This window comes from Tupaia chinensis, unplaced genomic scaffold (assembly GCF_000334495.1).
Source record: "Tupaia chinensis unplaced genomic scaffold, TupChi_1.0 Scaffold141530_1, whole genome shotgun sequence".
NCBI classification, from domain to species: Eukaryota; Metazoa; Chordata; class Mammalia; order Scandentia; family Tupaiidae; genus Tupaia; species Tupaia belangeri.
In genome coordinates, this window is record NW_006201391.1 from 475,782 (window position 1) to 495,969 (window position 20,188).

The 20,188-nt window shown below is 48.3% G+C and overlaps 1 protein-coding gene across 3 annotated transcripts in view; it reads left to right on the top strand.

Annotated features, from left to right (window-relative positions):
- Positions 1-20,188, top strand: part of CCDC77 (coiled-coil domain containing 77) — a 47,169-nt gene that overhangs the window by 15,795 nt on the left and 11,186 nt on the right. For all 3 annotated transcript variants that reach the window (XM_006163219.3, XM_006163220.3, XM_006163221.3), the window contains exons 5-9: positions 1,794-1,936; positions 8,006-8,102; positions 9,777-9,849; positions 12,221-12,312; positions 14,610-14,758. In XM_006163219.3, the coding sequence (XP_006163281.1) occupies positions 1,794-1,936; positions 8,006-8,102; positions 9,777-9,849; positions 12,221-12,312; positions 14,610-14,758 (554 nt within the window). The remainder of the gene's footprint in view (positions 1-1,793; positions 1,937-8,005; positions 8,103-9,776; positions 9,850-12,220; positions 12,313-14,609; positions 14,759-20,188) is intronic.

A 20,188-nucleotide genomic window follows, 5' to 3' on the forward strand; every position in this document is an offset into this window, starting at 1 on the left:
TCCCCCTTGCGGCCCCCCAGATAAAAAAATTTTTCCAAAAAAAAAAAAAAAAAAGCCATAGGGGCTGGCAGGTGCTGTGGTGGTTAAGGTGCTGGACTCCCACCTGGCTGACTGCAGTTTGAGTCCCAGACCTGGCAGCTTCCTTTCTCACTCCCCCTCTCTCTTTCTTTTTCTGGTCAAATTAAAGAAAAAGAATAAATAAAATTAAATAATTCTTAAAAACCCAAAAACTGAAATTCTGCCACTTCGAACAAATCTTATAAGTGGAATTATAGAGTATTTTACTTTTTGTGACTGGTTTATTGGACTTAGCATAAGGTCCTCTAGGTGTATCCATGTTGTAGCTTATGACAGAATTTCCTTCCCGGTTCTGTTTTGTTTTAAGGCACATGTACTCAGCAGAGAGAGAGAGAGCGAGAAATCACCCTGCAGAGGGGATGGCTGCACTGCAGTCTCTTCCCCCTTCTCCTCTTGGGATTTCGAGCTCACACGTGCACTGTGTTTTCCAGCCACCGGTCCAAGACGTCAACTGTGGAGTCAGCCATGTGGGTCTGCTCTTTCACCTCCATGCCACCTACTTGGCCCCAAGGAGTCCCTTTCTTTTTAATGACTGTATTAGACTTTCCTGTGGGCCTGTATGTATTGCTTGCTTTTCTGAGATCGCCCCGTTCTTTGGTGATCTTTGACCTCCTCCTGCCACACGTAGCCCCTGCCATTTTACCACACATACTCTTCGATTTTTTTTCCAGAGGTTTTTGCCTTAAGGCACATGTGCTCACTGGAGAGAGAGCAGGACTGAGACAGTGAGAAGGCAAGTGAGAAATCACCCCTGGGGATGGACACACCACAGTCCCCTCTCCACTCCCCTCTCCTCCTAGGGTCCTGGGCATCCACTGGCGCCCAGCGGGATTTTGAAGCCACCAGGTCCAGGGCTGAACTGATGGCCACGTGGGAGTCGAGTGCCGCGAGTGCTACGTCATCTACCGGTCCCACGTACCCTTCTGTTAAGTGGTTATTTTGTCTCAGTTGTTCGCATGTCTTTCTCTCCATGAAACTCCTCAGTCTGTAGGCAGGAATCTTACCTTTTCCTCTTTCCCCGAATGTCGTAATAACGCCCGTTACGTAGAAAGCACTGTCGGAAGCACGGGGATGGACTAGGTGAGTCAGATGGCACTGGGTTGTGCATCTGTGAGGGAAGCCGTGAGAGCTCTGACGCTACATGCAACTCTACACTTGGGTTGTAGCTTTGTTTTTGTTCGGGTCTGAGGCCACATGCGCTGACCTAAGAAAGAGAAAGCACCCCGAATGGGGCATCACCGTGTCACAGCTCTTTCTCCCCATTCCACTTTGCCATTGGGACTTGGGGCATGCAGTGTGCCCAACGTGCCTCTCACGCCACCGGGGCTGGGAATCAAACTGCAGTCAGCCATGTGGGTTGACTCCCCTAACCACGGTGCTCCAGAGCCAGCCCTGTCCTGTAGCTTTGAAACTCAAGTCTGTCTATAACCTATTGCCGTCCTTTTAAAGAATTATTTATTTATTTATTCATTTATTTAAATTTGACCAGAGAAAGAGAAAGGGAGAAAGCAAGCCACCACGTCTGGGACTCGAACAGCAGTCGGCCATGTGGGAGTATCCAGCGCCTTAACCCCCACATGCTGATCCCTATAAACTCTATATTGATGAAACCATTCACGTTGGAACATGTTTGCACAGACTGACTCCCCACATCCAGTTAGAACTGCTCTGTTGAAACGCAACATCTTTCCAACTGCATCGTTGTTCTTTTGCAGCATAAGCTTGAGTGGGATTTGCAGCAGCGGGAGGAGGAGATTGCGGAACTGCAGAAGGCTCTGAGTGACATGCAGGTCTGCCTCTTCCAGGAGCGGGAACACGTTCTGCGCCTCTACTCGGAGAATGACCGGCTGAGAATCAGGTACCAAGAGAAGGGAAACGTGGGAGCTAGGACCCTAAATTATGTTTAAAAGGTAAATTTCTCTGGAGTCATTCTCTGAAGTTGCTTTCCGCAGGGTGCAGACTCAGGAGATAGATTTGCACACAGGTCGGCACTGGGGAGGCTCTCAGGAATAACAGCTGTGAGCAGCCCTGGGCAGAGGGAGGATTCGATCTGTAATCCAGTGGTAACACAGGCCTTAGCCCACCCTGCCTGGAGCTCTAAGGCGAGGCCAGTCTTTTGGAGGCAGAGGATTTGGACTTTGTACTCCCACACTGACCAGTCATTGGATACAGGCTACACCCAGGACGGGGGTTTAAGCTTAGAAGCAGAAGTCCCCTTGAGCCAAGCATAATTCCGAGAGGACTCGCTCCCGTGAGACGGGTTTCTGGTCCTGAGGGGGCATCTGAGCAGCGCACTACAGCTCCCACTCTAGTGCACGCCTGCATGTGTGTGTGCATGTGTATGTGTGGCGGGGGGGTATGCTGAAAACTATATGCAGCATAAAATGTGTTGGGCCAGTCCGTGGCCTGGTAGTTAAGGGAACCAGCTCCCACGTGGCCAACCACACAGTTCAAGTCCCAGACTAGTGGCTTGATAAACACACCAGGCACATACACACGCATGCCCACAATCTCCACTGGCTGGAGAAATGGAGAAGGGATTGTGTGATCTGCTCTTTTAGGAGGTGCTTTCTCCCTCTCTGTCGTTCTGGTCAGTGCATGCGCCCCCAGGCAAAAATAAAAGATAGGGGAGTCTGGTGGTTGGGGCCAGGTCTCACAGGGCTGATTGCACCTTCCAGATTCTGGCCCCCGTGGTGAAAGCACCCCAGGGTCATCTGGGTGCATGTCCGAAACCCTGGCAGGGTGGAGAGTGGAGATGGGGTTGCAGCATGGTGGCGCCATTAGGAGGCACTCTCCTTCCTCTGGTAAATGCATGTACCTACTGACAAAAAGAAGTCATTTTAACTTTTTTTTTTTTTTGAGAGGTTTTTTTGTTCTATACGGCACATGCGCTCACCAGAGAGACAGAAAGCGAGAAATCACCCCCCCATGGGGGATGGCCATGCCGCAGTCCCTTCTCCTCCATTCTCCTCGGGGTCTTGGGCATGCAGGCATATGCATCCGGTGTGAGTTTAAGCCACCGGGTCTGGGACTCGAACCGCTGTTGACTGACTACATGGGAGTCTAGCAACATAGCCATTACACCATGTGCTGGTCCCTAACCTTTTTTTTTTTAAATTATTTTATTTAACTTTATTTATTTATTTATTTTGAATTTGACTAGAGAGGGACAGAGTGAGAGAGAGCAAGAGAGGGGAAGTGCAAGCTTCCGGACCCGGGACTCCAACCTTGGTAAGCCGTGTGGAAGCCCAGTGCCCTCAATCATTATGCCATCTGCCGGCCCCAGAACTTTTTCATCCTCCTGAACTGTATGCTTCTTAAACAGTAACTCCCCGTTCTCCCTTTAGTCCCTGGCAGCTGCCGTTCTGCTGTCTGTCTGAGTTCTGCTCCTCTAAGTACATCACATGAGTGAGATCATGCAGTTTGTCCACACATGTTGGGCTGACCTCATTTAGCGTTACTTAGCTTAGTGCCCATGGATATGTTTTATTAAGAATTATTTCATTTAACTTTATTTATTTATTTTAATTTGACCAGAGAGGAATAGAACAAGGGGGTGAGGGGAAGGTGAGAAAGCAAGCCACCAGGTCTGGGACTTGAACCATGGCTGGCCATGTGGGAGTCCAGCGCCTTTAACCACCATGCCACCTGCTGCCCCCCCATCCCCCAAAGCCCAAATTTTTAAAAGAAAGTCTGAAACTAACTTTTTTTTTTTTTTAATAATTTTATTTAACTTTATTTATTTATTTAAATTTGACTAGAGAGGGACAGAGTGAGAGAGAGAGGGAAAGTGAGAAAGCAAGCCGCCAGGTCTGGGACTCAAACAGTGTTTGGCATGTGGGAGTCCGGTGCCCTTAACCACCACGTCACCTGCCAGCCCCGAAACTTACTTATTTTTTATTGCCGGGGGGCCGTGGTCATGCCGCAGTCTTTTTTCGTCCATCCTGTCAGGATTTGGGCATGCACGCACGTGTGCCCGGGATGTTTTTCAAGCTGCTAGCGCTGGGATTCTGACCATGCTCAGTCATGGAGGATCTGGTGCCCTATGCAGAGGGCTTAACCGCTGCAATTATGGAGCCAGCCTGCGTGTTTAAACTGGGTTGTTCTTGTTCTTGAACCTGTAGGAGTTCTTTATATATTCTGGAAATTAAACTCTTTTTTTTTTTTTGAGAGTTTTTTTTTTTTTTTGCTATAGGGTGCGTGCGCTCGCCAGACAGACAGAGACAGACAGAGATAGAAAGCGAGAAATCACCCCCCGGGAGGATGGCCACGCTGCAATCCCTTCTCCTCTATTCTCCTCTCGGGATCTTGGGCATGCACGCACACGCGCCTGGCGTGAGTTTAAGCCACCGGGTCTGGGACGCGAACCGCAGTCGTCTACATGGGAGTCCAGCGACATAGCCATTACGCCAACTGCTGGTCCCTGGAAATTAAACTCTTAACAGATAAATAATTTGCAACTCTCTCATGACAGATTGCATTTTTCACTCTTTTTTTTTTTTTTAACTTGCACTTATTCCATGAGTGAGAGAGACGACAGCGATACAACACCCCCAGTAGGGCCTCAGTTCACCTGCAGCCTGAGCCAGCCTAGGTCATGGGAGCCTAGGTCATGTGTGTCGGCCTCACTGTGTTGTCTTTTACTGCTGTGCCACATTCTGGCCCCATTTTCAGGCCTCTCATAGTATCCTTTGATGCATAGAAGTGTTGAGTTTTTTTTTGTTTTGTTTTTTTTTTTTTGGAGAGGTTTTCGCTATAGGGCGCGTGCGCTTGCCAGACAGACAGAGAGAGACATAGAGACAGAAAGCGAGAAATCACCCCCCAGGGGGGATGGTCACGCCACAATCCCTTCTCCTCCATTCTCCTCTCGGGATCTTGGGCACGCACGCACACGCGCCCGGCGTGAGTTTTAAGCCACTGGATCCAGGACGTGAACCGCGGTCGACTACGTGGGAGTCCAGCAACATAGCCATTACGCTAACTGCTGGTTCCCTAGAAGTGTTGAGTTTTTGTAAAGTTCATCTATTATTGCCTGTGCTTTTAGTATCATATCCAAGAAACCATCTCTAAATTCAGCGTTAGGAACCTTTTCTGCTGTGTTTTCTTCTAAGCATTTTATAGTTCTAGCTCTTAACAATTAGGTCTTTGATCCGTTTTTAGTTAATTTTTCTATATGATATTAGGTAAGGGTCCAACTTCATTCTTCCGTTTGTGGATACCCAGTCCCCGTATTTTTATCGAAGTCTTAGTACGTGGTTTCTTGCTGTCCCGTGGTCTGCACTCTGTCTCTGACAGGATCCGCTGCTCAGACGGTACGTGATCTCAGCTATAGGTGCGTGGTCTTGCTGCAGCTTCGCAGAGGCTGTCAGGGCTTTTGTCGAAGGGCTTGCGGTGAACTCCACGTGGCACCTGTCCCACCACAGACCCCAGAGGACCTGCCCAGCCGCGGGGCCGAGCAGCGAGCAGCTCCAAGCTCTGACCCAGTGCAGAGCCTCCTTTGAGCTTGGGTCTGCACTGGAACCTCACCTCCGTGTCACCTAATGTGTGGATCAGAGCCGTATTTCAAAGTGTAGAGTGCGTCGTCTGTAGACCCGGGAGTCACTCCTGTTATTGTGCTTTCTTTTTTTTTTTTTTTCTTTTTACAAGAGGTCATATGCTCTAGCTAGAGACAGAAAGAGAAAGCTAGAGGGAGGGGAGAAAGCACCCCGCCATGGGACATAGTCACACTGCAGTCCCTTCTCATCTGTTTCTCCATCCCTTTGGGATTTGGGGCACGCATGCACACATGCTGAGAGTGTTTTTCTAAGGCTCCAGAGCCAGGGTTGAACTGCATTTGGCCTTGTGGGATCGGCTCTCTGAGCGCTGGTTTCCAGGGCCGGCCCCTAAGCCTCTTCCTGATGGTGCAGTAATTCGGCCTTTGCTTTCAGGAGATGCCCTGGCATCCTAGCGTGGCCCCGCCGCAGCTTGATTGTCGTGCTTTGAGGGTTTCTCTCTAGCCCTGCCTCCCCAGGGTTCCGGTGTGCTTGCTGCCGCGTGTCCGTGCGGTTTGTCCCCCCAGTGTCACGCGTAGTGGGCTCCTGTGATTGTGGGGTCCAGATCCAACCCTTTGATAGTTATAGACCGGCAGAGCACGGATGTCTGTGTGGCCCTGCAGGAGGCTACGCCTGTGCTGTTGGAGTGCTGCCTCTGCTCCTTTACGGGACGGAGGGGAGTACCTGCCGCATCCGTGGCCGCTTACCGCGTACCTGAGACCACGTGACTCACTCTAGCAGAGAGGCCCCCTCTGGCAGGGGCTGACCTGGACCTGCTGGGTAGTAGCCAGCTGCTGCTCTCTAGAACCCTTCTGGTCTCGTATCGGCCGTACTGGGAACTGAACGAGGATTGGACAGTGACCGCCACTCTGCACCCCTGCGCCCTTTATTCACCGTCCTGACCGAGCAAGGAGAGGCCATTTCACAGCTGCCGCTTGGCTTACGCAGGAGCCAAGAAACAGTTTGGAGGTTTTGCCAGCCGCCAAGCTGTCCATGCTGCTGGCACGCCTGGAGCTGGGAAATGGTCTTGCTCGGGTCTGTGGGTCCAGCTCACCAGCTCGAGAGCCCATTGACTGCCTGTCCCTGCGCCCTGCGGCCGTCCAGCCAGCTCAGACCCTTCAGGCAGTGCGTACGCCTGCGCGGCTTCCCAGAGGGTGTCGGTGCTTGAGTAAACGGCCGCAGGCTTGTTGGGAAGGGCCCGGGAGTCCTTCCCACGCCTCTCGCGGTGATGTCGCTGGGTCTTCCTGATGGCGGTGCCAGTCTCTCTCCTGGTAACGGTCTCCGGGGCTTAACTCGCTTGGGCCCAGAAAATGGGTCAGAGATGGGGATTTTGTAGGAGGTGCAGCGCTGAGCACCTCCTCCACCTTTCATTTATCCTGGCTGGTTGAGCTGTGCCTCATTGACTGCCCATCTGTCTTGCTCTGGAACACTGTGCTCTGTAAACCATCTCCAGATCACTGGCTCTGAAATCCCTTTTCAGAGTTTGCTTCCTCGCTCCAGCCCTGATCCTAGCTGTCTTCAGTTGGATTCCCTGGGAAACAGACCGTACATGGGGGATTTGCTTGCAGGGGTTTTGCTGGGGAGTGTTCTGAGGAATAACCGTCTGGGAAAATAAGGAAAGCCTGACCGGGCAGGGTGAGATCTTAACCCGCGGTTCTGTTACAGCAGGCCTCAGCCAACCACAGGGGACCCCGTGCTGGCGTGGCCCTTCAGAGAGACCCCGAGCTGAGGTGAGGGTTTCCGTGCCTCCTCACTGAGCGGGCACAGGCTGCAGCCAGCACAGCAGCAGCTGCAGAGTCGTGGGAGGCATGAACCTGGGCAGGCCAGTTCCCTTCAGCAGTTCTGGGCAGATCCTCCTCTCTGAGCCGTCCCTCAGCAACAGCGCTCCTGAAGTGGAGGATCTGGGCCAGCCACCCTGGCACCCCACAGTCCCTTCTAGACCAGCTAGGAAATTATGTCCTGGCCCCTTTCCTCTAGATTCCTAAATGGAAGTACCTGATGTTTTAAAAATTAGGGCTGGGGCCAGCAGGTGGCATGGTGGTTAACATGCTGGACTCCCACATGGTCAACTGCAGTTTAAATCCCAGATCTGGGGACTTGAAACGCACACTGGGTACGTGTGCATGCATGCCCAAAATCCTAGGAGGAGAAAGGATTGTGGGGTGGCCATCTCCCTGGGAGGCGATTTCTCACTTTCCCCCTTACTGTCTCTCTCTGGCAAGTATACATGCACTATGACAAAAACCTCAAAAAAAAAAAAAATTAGGGCTAAGGTCTATTTGATTTAATTTGAAGTCACTACTGCTTTAGGAATGAGGCAGAAAGGAAAGCCTTGGAGCAGAAGAGGGTACTTCTTAGGACGCCTAACGTGTGCTTACTTTCTGTGAGAATTGCAGGGAGCTAGAAGACAAGAAAAAAATTCAGAATCTCCTGGCTCTGGTGGGAACGGACACCGGAGAAGTGACCTATTTTTATAAGGAGCCTCCCCACAAAGTAAGTAATCTTTGGTCCAGCATGGTGAGTGTGGCTTTTATGACATCAGGCCGGAGGCCACAGTGAGAACTGTTCGGTATTTGCTAAAGAGGGCAAATGGAGAATTACTTCCTGATCTCATGTTGAACCCGTTTTAAAAGCAGTTTCCTTCCAAAACCTTGGGAAATAGCATTGCTTACCCCATTTCAGCATTTAAAAAGCTGAAGCAAAAATGGGCAAATACTTTAGTTGAAATTAGAGGGGAAAGCAGAGCAGACTGTGTGTGGGAGAAGGTCAGTATTCAAGTTTCTTTTTTCATGTTTATGCTGATTACAAACATAATATGTGGTTTCTATTAAAAACGAACAGATGGGGGACTAGGAGATGCAATAGTTATGTCACTGGATTCCCATATGGGAGATGGCGGTATGAGTCCTGAACCGAGCACCTTGAAACTCATACCGGGCGCGTGGTCATGCCTGCCCAAAATCCTGAGAGGAGAATGGAGAAGAAGGGATTGTGGCATGGCCATCCCCCCAGGGAAGGTGTGTATGTGTGTGATATCTCACTTTCTGTTTTTCTGTCTCTGGTGAGCACACAAGCCCTATAGCAAACAAACAAACAAGCAAAAACGTAGGATCAGCAGGTGGCACGGTGGTTCAGGCACTGGATTCCCGCAGTGTGTGCATGTCCAAAATCCCGAGAGAAGAATGAGGAGAAGGGACTGTAGTGTGGCCATTCCCTCTTGGAGGGTGATTTCTCACTTTCCTTCTCTGTTTTTGGCTAGTGCACACACTCTATGGCAAAATCCTTTAAAAAAAAAAAAAAAAGATAAAAGAAAAAAAAAGAGATAGTACAGAAATCTATCAAATAAAAGTGACTTTTTCAGGGCCAGCAGGTGGCATGGTGGTTGGGGTATTAGACTCCTACATGGCCGAGCATGGGTGAAATCCTGGATCTGGAGACTTGCTTTCTCTGTCTGTCTGTCTCTGTCTCTTGCTCTCTCTGTCTCCTTGGTAAGTAAGTACATGTGCCCTGTAGCATACAAATTGAAGAACAATGATAAATAAAATGAAATAAATAGTTAACGTTTTTTAAATAAAGCAGCAGTCTCCCATCGTCCTACCCCCGGAGTTACGTTCTTGTTCACTGTTTGGTGTCAGTACTTCTGCTCTTCTCAAGCACACATTACCGAGTCACCCTGTCACTGTGTGCTTGGCGCCTGTCATCAGCACCAGGTGTTCTCCGTTTGTTGCTGTGCCCGGGTGGTCTCTCATATATATGACATCCCTGTGCGAGTACATCGGGGTTTTGTTTTTTGTTTTTTTTGAGAGGTTTTTGCTACAGGGCACGTGCACTCACCAGAAAGATAGAGACAGAGAGACAAAGAGAAAGCAAGAAATCCCCCGGGGGAAGGCCACGCCGCAATCCCTTCTCCTCCATTCTCCTCTCGGGATCTTGGGCACACACGCACACACGCCCAGCGTGAGTTTAAGCCACCAGGTCCGGGACTCGAGCCGCGGTCGACTGAGTGGGAGTCCAGTGACATGGCCATTACGCCAACTGCTGGTCCCAAGGACATCCGTTTTGAACCATTTAACTTGTAGATAGTGTACGCTCTGCAGGGCTACGGCTAAAAAGTAAGTACTACGTTTGTAGGAAGGCTTCTCCTATACTTTTTTTTTGCCTCATCAGGTCAGCATTCTCCAGAAGACTGCCCCGGCTGTAGGAATATGTGAACAGAACGAATCTTCCGCTTTCAAAGCAGGTAACAACCGTTTTAGAAATTCTCACTGATACAGAATTTAAAATCACAGTGCAAATAATTTGAAATTTTTTTGCCTACAATATAGTGATAATTCGTGTTCATAACAATGCCTCTGGTGGTTTAAAGGTCTTACTGGGCTTCTAGAACCATCCTAGGAATGAAGCTTTGCCCACTTTAATTTGTAGTGAGGCGTATTTGTTTATAAGGTTTTGGCCATAGGGCGAGTGTGCTCACAGAGACAAACAGTGAAAGGAAGAGTGAGAAATCACCCCTCAAGGGGATGGCCACCCCGCAGGCTCCTGGGACTTTGAATATGATCTCCAAGCTCCCTGTATGGGACTTGTACCATGGGCGGCCATGTGAGCGTCCAGCATATTAACCACCACGCCACCTGCTGGCCCCAGTGTTGCTTTTTTTTTTTTTTTTTTTAAAGAATTAATGTATATATTTAAAATTTTTGTTATAGGGCACAGGTACTCACCAGAGAAAAAGCTGAGAAAATAAGCCCCCAGGTCTGGGACTCAGACCGTGGTCAGCCATGTGGGAGTCCAGTGCCTTAACCACCACGCCACCTGCAGACCCCAGTGTTGTGTAAACTAAACTTGTCAGGCTAGCAGGTGGCGTGGGGCTAAGGTGCTGGATCCCACATGACTGACTGCATGGTTTGGGTCCTGGACCCAGCGCCTTAAGAAAAACACCAGGTGTGTGTGCACGCATGCTCAAAATCCTGAGAATGGAGGCAAAGGATTGCGGCGTGACCGTCCTCCCCAGGGCATGATTTCTCACTCTCCCTCTTTGTCTCCCTGTCTCCCTCTGTGGAATGCACACACCCGATAGCAAAAAACTTAAAAAAATAAATTTTTGACTGGCTGCATGGCATAGCAGAAGCAGATCACCCAAGAACTTAGTTCCCGTATGGTGACCAGAGGTCCAGTCCCCAGTCGTTTGCCTGAACCTCCAGGCACTTGCCCATGTGCTTAAGATCAAGTGGATTGGGGCTGGCATGTGGCGTGGTGGTTAGGACAGTGGGCTCCCACATGGCTGACCGCAGTTTGAGTCCCGGACCTGGTGGTTTGCTCTCTCACTTTCCCTCTCTCTACTCAATCAGACTAAAATAATGATGAATAAAAAAGTAATAAAAGATCGAGGACTAGAAGAGAATTGTGGTATGGCCGGACCCTGTGGTGGTGCCTCTCTCTCTTTCTCTGTCTTGTGTATATGTACTCTATCGTTAGTAGGGGGAAAGTTTTAAAAGAAAAATAGAGGGGCCGGCAGGTCACGTAATGGTTAAGGGCACTGGGCCTCCCAGAGGGTGCAAGTCCTGGGCTCTGGAGGCTGCTTTCTCTCTCTCTCTCTCTCTCTCTCTCTCTCTCTCTCTCTCTCGTCGAATTTTAAAAAATAAATAAAGTTAAACAAAATAATTCTTTAAGAATAATAGAATCTGTTAAAGTAGCCTTGGTTTTTGAAAATCGTGTGTTACAGTGTAACAGAAATGTTTCCATGTATGCCTAAAATCCCAAGAGAATGGTAGAGGAGGGGCTGCAGCATTGCCGTTCTCCCTGAGTGGTGGTGGGTGCTTTCTCTCTCTCCAGCAAGCACACGTGCCCTATGGAAATATTTTTAAAGGTTTAAGTTTTTATTTAGTTAGTTAGCTAGTCAGTCAGTCCGTCCGTCCATTCTCCTCTCGGGAGATGCACACACAGACCCTCAGTGTGTTTTTCAGACCACCAGGTTTGGGACTCAAACTGCAGTGTCGGCCAGGCAGGTTCTAGCACCTTAACCACCACACTTCTTGCTGGCCCCAAGTTTAGTTTTTCTTATTCCTTATCCATCTCTAATTAAATAAGGTTTTATTAAGAAAACAGACACAGCTCCAAAGGAAAGGAGTAATCAGTTCTGCCGAAAGGTAAATGTGATTGTCCTGCTGTCATCCTGCAGAATTTCCTCGTAGATTCCTGTTTTACAAATCAAATACGGGACCAGCAGTTGGCGTAATGGCTGTGTTGCTGGACTCCCATGTAGTCGACTGTGGTTCGAGTCCCGGACCCAGTGGCTTAAACTCAGCGCTGGGCACGTGTGCGTGCGTGCCCAAGATCCCGAGGGGAGAATGGAGGAGAAGGGACTGCAGCATGGCCATTTCCCTGGGGGGATGATTTCTCGCTTTCTGTCTTTCTCGGTCTTTCTGGCAAGCGTGTGCACCCTATAGCAAAAACCTCTCAAAAATAAATAAAATACTAGTTATGTTTTCCTTTTCCTTCCTTTCCTTCAAATTATTAGTTACTGAAACTTGTCTGCAGAAGTAATACTGTTATTGGAAAAACACAAAGAAAGGTTGAATAAAGTCTTCTCGAATTTTGGCTTTCTATTTTAGATCCTAAAGTAAGCAAAAGAAAACCAGCATTGAAAGAGAGAGAAGAAGGTTCTGAGAATTACCAAAGAGACGTCCAGACACTCGTCCTGCAGGTAAAGTGTTTACTCTGCCAGACCGAGATGCTGTGTACCCATGAGTTTAGTTTTGTGTAACGCACCCTGCACCCTCGGTGTCAAACCATAGGTATCTCCTTGTGTGCAGGTTATAGCTGGCCATCACGTGATAGAATTTAGGGTCTTCCTGATTTCTTAGAACTTACATCTTCTTTTCTTTTTCTTTTTTTCATAATGTTTTTACCACTGGGTGTGTGCTCTTGCCAGAGACAGAAAGAACGTGAGAAACCAGCCCCGAGGGGTGATGGCTGTGCTGGGGTGATGGCTTGAAAACCATGTCTGTGCATGTACAGAATTCTGTGCATGTATTTCACTTAATTTTATTTGCTTATTTATTTTAATTTGAGGGACAGTAGCTAGAAAGAGAGAGCGAGGCAGAAAGTGAGAAAGCAACCTGCCAGGTCCAGAATTCTGTACATGCGCACACACGTGGTTTTCAAGTCACTAGAACGAGGACTCTCACCATGTTGGACCATGTGGGGCTGAGCACTTTTAACACCACACCATGTGCTGGCCCCCAAGAGTGTATATTTTCAAACCACTACTCTTTATTTGAACATTGTAGAAGTGTTTTCCCAAGCCTTCAGTTCATGTGCTAAGCCTGCCCAAGAAAGCCGTCACAAACAACAGCTCACTTGGGGACTGGCCGATGGGACACTCACAGTTGCAGAGGAAGACCGGTCTGTGCTGATGAGTCGACGTTTGGAGTGTATCCATGTATTTATTACGTAGTTTCTGAAGTCTAAGAAAGTACTAACTTATTCTCTTACACCTGGACATGTATGGGGGTGCAGTCTTCAGAAGTTCTTGGAAATAGATTTCAAAAATTTTTCTCACCAAAGTAAACTTGTACTTTGATTCCATTTTTCTGTGAGATTTTTGAAGTGCCCTTATTTTTCATTTGAAAAATAATTATTTCACTTAACTTTATTTACTTATTTATTTTAATTTGAGGGACAGAGTGAAAAAGAGAAAGAGAGATGCAGAAAGTGAGAAAGCAAGCCACCAGGTCCAGTACTCGAACCATGGTCGGCCATGCGGGAGTCCAGCGCCCTTAACCACCACGCCATCTGCTGGCCCCCAAACCATTATTTCTTTTGAAGGAATGATTTCACTTAATTGTATTTATTATTGTTATTTTTTAATTTGAACAGGGAGAGAGGGTGGGAAAGTGAGAAAGCAAGCCGTAGATCTGGTATTCAAACTGCAGTCGACCCTGTGGGAGTCCAGTGCCTAAACCACCGTGCCACCTGCCAACCTTGGAACCATGCTTTTTTTTTTTTTTTTTTTAATCCAGTTGCACTAAATTTCCTGTCCTTGTTGGGGTAGGAGTCCACTGATTTAAATGACAGTTTCTCCCTTTGGCATCATGACCCCAGACTTAAGGCAGGACCTTTCACTGTATTCACTGTGCTCTGCCTTTTGAAACCAAAATCCACGAGGGTCATTCCATTTATTTGCAGTCAGGGTGTCTTCAAGGGCAGCTAGACCTAAAGTCCAAAAAGAAGACAGGGAACGGCGCATCACAGAATAGGAGACGGGTTTTCTGGTGTGCCTCGTGTGTGCGGAACGAGTCTGCCCTCCGAGCCTGAGCCTGAGCCTGTGTGTGACATTAGGTAGTGAAAATGGACTTGAGACTTTCCTTCCTTCGTTTTTTTAAAGAATTATTTATTTGGGGGGTCAGCAGGTGGCATGATGGTTGGGGCACTGGACTTCCACATGGCTGACCATGGTTTGAATCCTGGATCTGGCAGCTTGCTTTCTCTCTCTCTTTCTCTCTCTGTCCATCTGTCTCTGGTGAGCACACATGCCCATAGCAAATTTAAAATAATAATACTAGTAATAAATAATTAATTTTTAAAAAGAATTATTTATTTAATTTTATTTATTTATTCAATTATTTTCGTTTGACCAAAGAAAGACGCACAGAGAGAAGGAAACTGAGAAAGCAAGCCACCAGGCCCAGGACTCAAACCATGGTCAGCCGTGGGGGAGTGTCCAAGGCCTTACCCACCACATCACCTGCTGGCCCTCATTCATTTGTTTTAATTTGTCCAGAGAGAGAAAGTAAGAAAGCAAGCCGCCAGGTCTGGGACTTGAACTGTGGTCAGCTATGTGGGAGTCCAGCATCTTAACCACCATGCCCACCTGTTGGTCCACAGTTGAGATTTTTCTACTGTTTGTTTGCCATGGTGGTATTTTGTTTTGCTTTAAATTCTCCTACAAAAAGGCCACTTGAGGGACCTGAAGTCTGTGGACTTTGCTGGCCCCTGTAGGTGGAAGCACTGCAGGCCCAGCTGGGAGAGCAGACCAGGCTGTCCCGAGAACAGGTGGAAGGGCTCATGGAGGACAGACGGATCCGCATCGAGGAGATCCAGGCTCAGCACGAGCGAAATCAGGACAAGATCAAAGAGCTCATCCAGAGGTGGGTGTGGAGGAGAGTGTGCTGGCTGGCTGCAAAGCTGTCATTCTAGACTTGAGCAGCACGGGGCTGAGAACTGAGGGACCTCGAGCACGCTGCCTCCAAGCAGGCGAGTGTCTGGGCTTTTCCGGGCGTACTGTTACGTGTCGTCTGGAAAACCTGGTGCCTGTCGGGACCTGGGCATATTCACACACCCAGCGTGGTTTGCAAGCCCCTGGGGCTGGGATTCAAACTGTGCAGTCCACCGTGTGGGACCTGACTCCCTCAACACCAGGCCGTGGGCCAGCCCGAGAGATGGTCTTTCGCCTACTGATGCTCTCTGACCCAGTGCAGGGGGCCCTGTTCCTTCGTTGGCCCTTCACAGTACGGAAAAGAATGCGACGTCTCCCCTGCCAGGACGACGCCAGCGCTGTACACCGGGCGGGTTTCGTTCCTCGCCCTGCTGCTCCTTTCTGCATCTCAGCTTCATTACCCGCTTCCTGCCATAGCCAGTCTAAGGTCATTACTGATTCCTTTTTTAAAGAATTGCTCATTTAATTTTTATTTATCCTTACTACTATTTTAAAATTTGCTACAGGGCATGCACTCCACGAAAGAGACAGAGAGGGAAACTGAGCAAGCAAGGCCCGTAACTGGAACCATGGTCAGCCACGTGGGAGCCCAGTGCCCTAACCACTACGCCATCATTCATTATTGATTTCTTAGTTTCAAAAGCTAGTTGCCGCTCTTCATCCTTGCTGAAATTAGAGTCTCTGCGTGCCTGGCATCACCGACCTGCCCCCTTTAAGCTCATCTCCCTCGACTTCTGCAGTCCTGTCTGTCTGCATTCCCGGCCTGGCTAACCGTCCTCAGCCTTTCCTTCTCTCCCAGGCCAGGTCTGTGCTGTGAGGACGGCCTCGGTTGAGTATGTTTGAGTTCAAAGTTACCATTATGACACCAATTTGTTTTGTTTTTAAGAATTATTTAATTTTGGGAACCAGCAGTTAGCGTAATGGCTATGTTGCTGGACTCCCACGTAGTCGACCGCGGTTCATGTCCCGGACCCGGTGGCTTAAAACTCACGCTGGGCGCATGTGCGTGTGTGCCCAAGATCCCGAGAGGAGAAGGGAGGAGAAGGGATTGCGGCATGACCATCCCCCCTGGGGGGTGATTTCTCGCTTTCTGTCTCTATGTCTGTCTCTGTCTGTCTGGTGAGCACATGCGCCCTACAGTGAAAATCTCTCTCAAAAAAAAAAAAAGAATTATTTAATTTTACTTATTATTATTTTTAAAATTTGTCCAGAGAAAGGTAAAGAAAGCAAGCTGTCAGGTCTGGGACTTGAACCGTAATTGGCCATGTGGGAGCCCAGTACCTTGTGCTTGTCTCAGCACGAAACTGTTAACCTCTCCCCTCGCCCCTTCACACCTGTGCTTTCATTCTGCCCTGTTCAGTTTCACGGCATAACGGCAGCTAGTTTGCCAGGCTGAACCTCCAGGCCAGCCCCAGCTCCGAGCCGTCTTCTCTGTAATGGAAACCCTCGGGGTGGGGAGCCGGGGAGCCTCTCAGACCCAGGCTCTGCGCTCTCTTCCTGCGTTGAGCCAGGCCCTGTTCTTTTGTTTAAACTGTGGCAATACTCTAACCGTTCTCTATCCCCTATCCCCGGGGCCTTTGCCTTCTGCAGTTTTCTCTGTGCTGTGACTTACTGTAAGTCTTCCATTAGAAGTTACCAGCTGCTTAAAAACATTTACTAGCGCTCTGTTTACGTTCTGGTTAATCCCCGACACTTCAGCGTGATTTATCAGGACCTTTGTCATCCGATGCCAGCTTGGCCCAGGAACTTTGTCATCCGATGCCAGCTTGACCGTCAGCCTCAGCCCCTTGTGCTTCAGCCAGACTAGCCGCAGCTGTCGTGTGTGGGATGCCTAGTGTGTCAGGAACCTCACCAGTGCTGTCACCCTTGCCCTGAAGACTTCCCCAGGTGCCCTAAGTCCTCCCTCCCCCATTGTCCCATAATGATTAGCACCCTCTGTGAGGACACTTGTCGTCACACGCTGTGACCGTGTCTTTTTTTCCTTCATGGGAGGGGGTGGGGCGGGGAGATAGTGAGAGGGAAAATGAGAAGTCACGCCCCAGGAAGGATGCCCACGCCGCAATCCCTTCTCCATTTTCCTCTTGGGATCTTGGGCATACACGCACACATGTCTGAACTAAGTTTCCAGCTACTGGGTATAGGACTTGAACCGCTGTTGGCTCTCTGAGAGTCCAGCAATATAACCGCTTCACCATCTGCTCGTCCCATCTTCCTCCATTTTAAACTGTGGAGATTAAAATTAGACATGATGCTGGGACCAGCAGGTGACATGGTGGGTAAGGCCGTGATTCCCTCGTGGTCAACCAGTGTTTGAGTCCCAGACCCAGCAATTTCAAAATCACCAGGGTGTGTGTATGTGTGTGTATGTGCGTGTGCCCAAGACCCTGAGAGGAGAATGAAGAGGAGGGATTGTGGGATTGTGGTGTGGCCAAGCCCCCTAGGAGGTGATTTTTCACTTTCCTTCCCTCTGTCTCTCTTGAATACACATGCCTTATGGCAAAAATCTAAAAAAAAAAAAATTGACATGGTGCTTATATTGGGATTGCTAATAACATAACTCTTTTAACATAGTATATGTTTCTGCATAATTCTTCATCGTTATTCCTTATTTGTTTTTCTACTCAAAATATCATCTTTTGGGTTTTCACTGAGTTTGTTCTTTGTTTTGTTTTGCTTTTAGGAGAGACATGTTTGTTTTGGGGTGTGTGTGCTCGTCAGAGAGACAGAGGAAAGGCCAGGCATCACCCCGGGGCGGTGGCCATGCTACAGTCCCTTCTCCCCCATTTTCCTCCTGGGGTTTTGGGCACACACCCACGTGCATCCCGGTATGAGTTTCAAGCTCTCAGGTGCAGGACTCGAACTGCTGTCGGCCATGTCGGGGCACAGTGTCTTAACCACTGTGCCACTGGCCCTTTTCATTGAGTTTTAATTGTTTTTCAGAGACCAATATTTTTAAATTGTCACGGTAACTGATTTTGTGTCTGCTTTCCAGAACATTAATAACTATGCTAGTTTAGGGTCTGCATATCTGGACACGTGATCAGTTCCTCCTGTTAGCTGGATCATCCTAAGGCTATTGTTTTTATAAAGAATTATTTATTTAACTTGGGACCAGCAGTTAGCATAATGGCTATGTCACTGGACTCCCACTTAGTCGACCACAGTTCGCGTCCCGGACCCAGTGGCTTAAAACTCACGCCGGGCGCGTGTGCGTGCGTGCCCAAGATCCCGAGAGGAGAATGGAGGAGAAGGGACTGCGCGTGACCATCCCCCGGGGGGTGATTTCTTGCTTTCTGTCTCTCTTTCACTCTCTGTCTTTCTGGCGAACGCATGCACCCTATAGCAAAAACCTCTCCAAAAAAAGATAAAGGAAGTATTTATTTAACTTTATTTATTTATTTTTTTAAAAGAATTATTTAATTTTGGAGCCAGTAGGTGGCGTGGTAGTAAAGGACGCTGAACTCCCACGTGGCTGACCGCGGTTCGAGCCTCGGACCTAGCGATTCTCTCCCTGTCTATTTTCCTCTTCCTCTCTGACAAAATTAAAACTAACTAAATAAATAAAGTTAAATAAAATAATTCTTTTAAAAAAAGAATTATTTAATTTTATTCATCATCTTTTTTTTTTTAATTTGACTAGAGAGAAACAGAGAGAGAGAGAAAGTGAGAAAGGTTACGTGGGAGTCCAGCACCTCAACCACCATGCCACTGCCAGCCCCCATTCATTTATTTTTAATTTGACCAGAGAGAGACACAGAGAGAGGTGAGAAGGCAAGCCACTAGGTCCAGGACTCGAACCATGGTCGGCCACGTGGGAGTGGAGTGTCCAGCGCCCTAACCACCACACCACCCGCTGGTCCCCCATCCTAAGGCTATTAATGACTGCCCTTTGGTGCCCCTTTTGGATCGTTTGTACGTTGACTGTACTGTGCGTTCCCAGTTTGTGGGTGAGTGCAATGTAAGAGTGAATGAACCGGCTCACTGAGGGCAGGAAGTACTGGATCAGCCTCTCCCTCATGCATGTGTGCACACGCACCTGAGTAAGTTTGTGTATGCACCTGGCACGCTCACTTTGCTTTCTGCCCGGCTGTGCTATCGTTTTCTTATCTGTGTACCCTGCAGCCCAGGAGCAGAACTAAGTGGTTCTGACGTCACATGTGGAGGGGAAAACTACAGAGGTTGCCTCATGGTATTTAATACTGTTGGAAACTGGTCACTCAGTGTAGTATTTTCCTAGGTGTTGATGTTAAACTGATGAGTTGCTGACTTCAGGGATATAATTTTTTAAAGATATAAACATTAGTTGTCTATTTGTTTTTGTTCGTTTTGTGTTTTTGTTAGAGGGCACATGCGCTTGTTAGAGAGAGAGAAGGAAAATGAGAAATAACCCTGCACGGGTGTGGCCTCTCTGTAGCCCTCCTCTGCTCTCCTCTTGGGCTTTTGGGTACACACGCACACATGCAGGCATGTTTTTCATGCATCCAGGTCCACGACTCAAACCACGAAGTTGGCCTTGTGGAATCCAGCAGCCTTAATCAGCATACCACGTGCTGCTGGCCCCATTCATGTGTGTTTTTTTTTTAAAGAATTATTTTATTTAACTTTATTTATTTATTTATTTATTTATTTATTTATTTATTTATTTATTTTAATTTGACTGGAAAGGGACAGAGCGAGAGAGAGAGAGAGTGTGTGTGTGTGTGTGTGTGTGTGTGTGTGTGTGAGAGAGAGAGAGAGAGAAAGAGAGAGAGAGCAAGTTGCCAGGTCTAGGACTCCAGCCTCGGTTGGCCATGTGGGAATCTGGCATCCCTAACCACCATGCCATCTGTTGGCCCCATATATATATATTTTTTAAAATTATTATTCATTTAATTATATTGTTTATTATTTAAAAATTTGTTGTAAGGCATGTGTGCTCACCGTAGAGGGGGAAAGTGAGAAAGCAAGGTCTTCCAGGTCCAGGGCTCAGATTGCACTCGGCCGTGTGGGAGTCCAGCCCCTTGACCACCATGCTACCTCCGCCCCCATTCGTATATTCCTAAATCTGAAGAAATGCTTAGTGCCTTGTGCACGGTTAGTAGTTGGTACCATCCTTGACAGGACAAAGAAAACACGCATGTTGATAATAAGTGATATGGGGAGCCACACATGTTGATAATAAGTGATAGGGGGAGCCACGCATGTTGATAATAAGTGATAGGGGGAGCCACGCATGTTGACAATAAGTGATATGGGGAGCCACGCATGTTGACAATAAGTGATAGGGGGAACACACATGTTGATAATAAGTGATGGGGGAGCCACGCATGTTGATAATAAGTGATGGGGGAGCCACGCATGTTGATAATAAGTGATGGGGGAG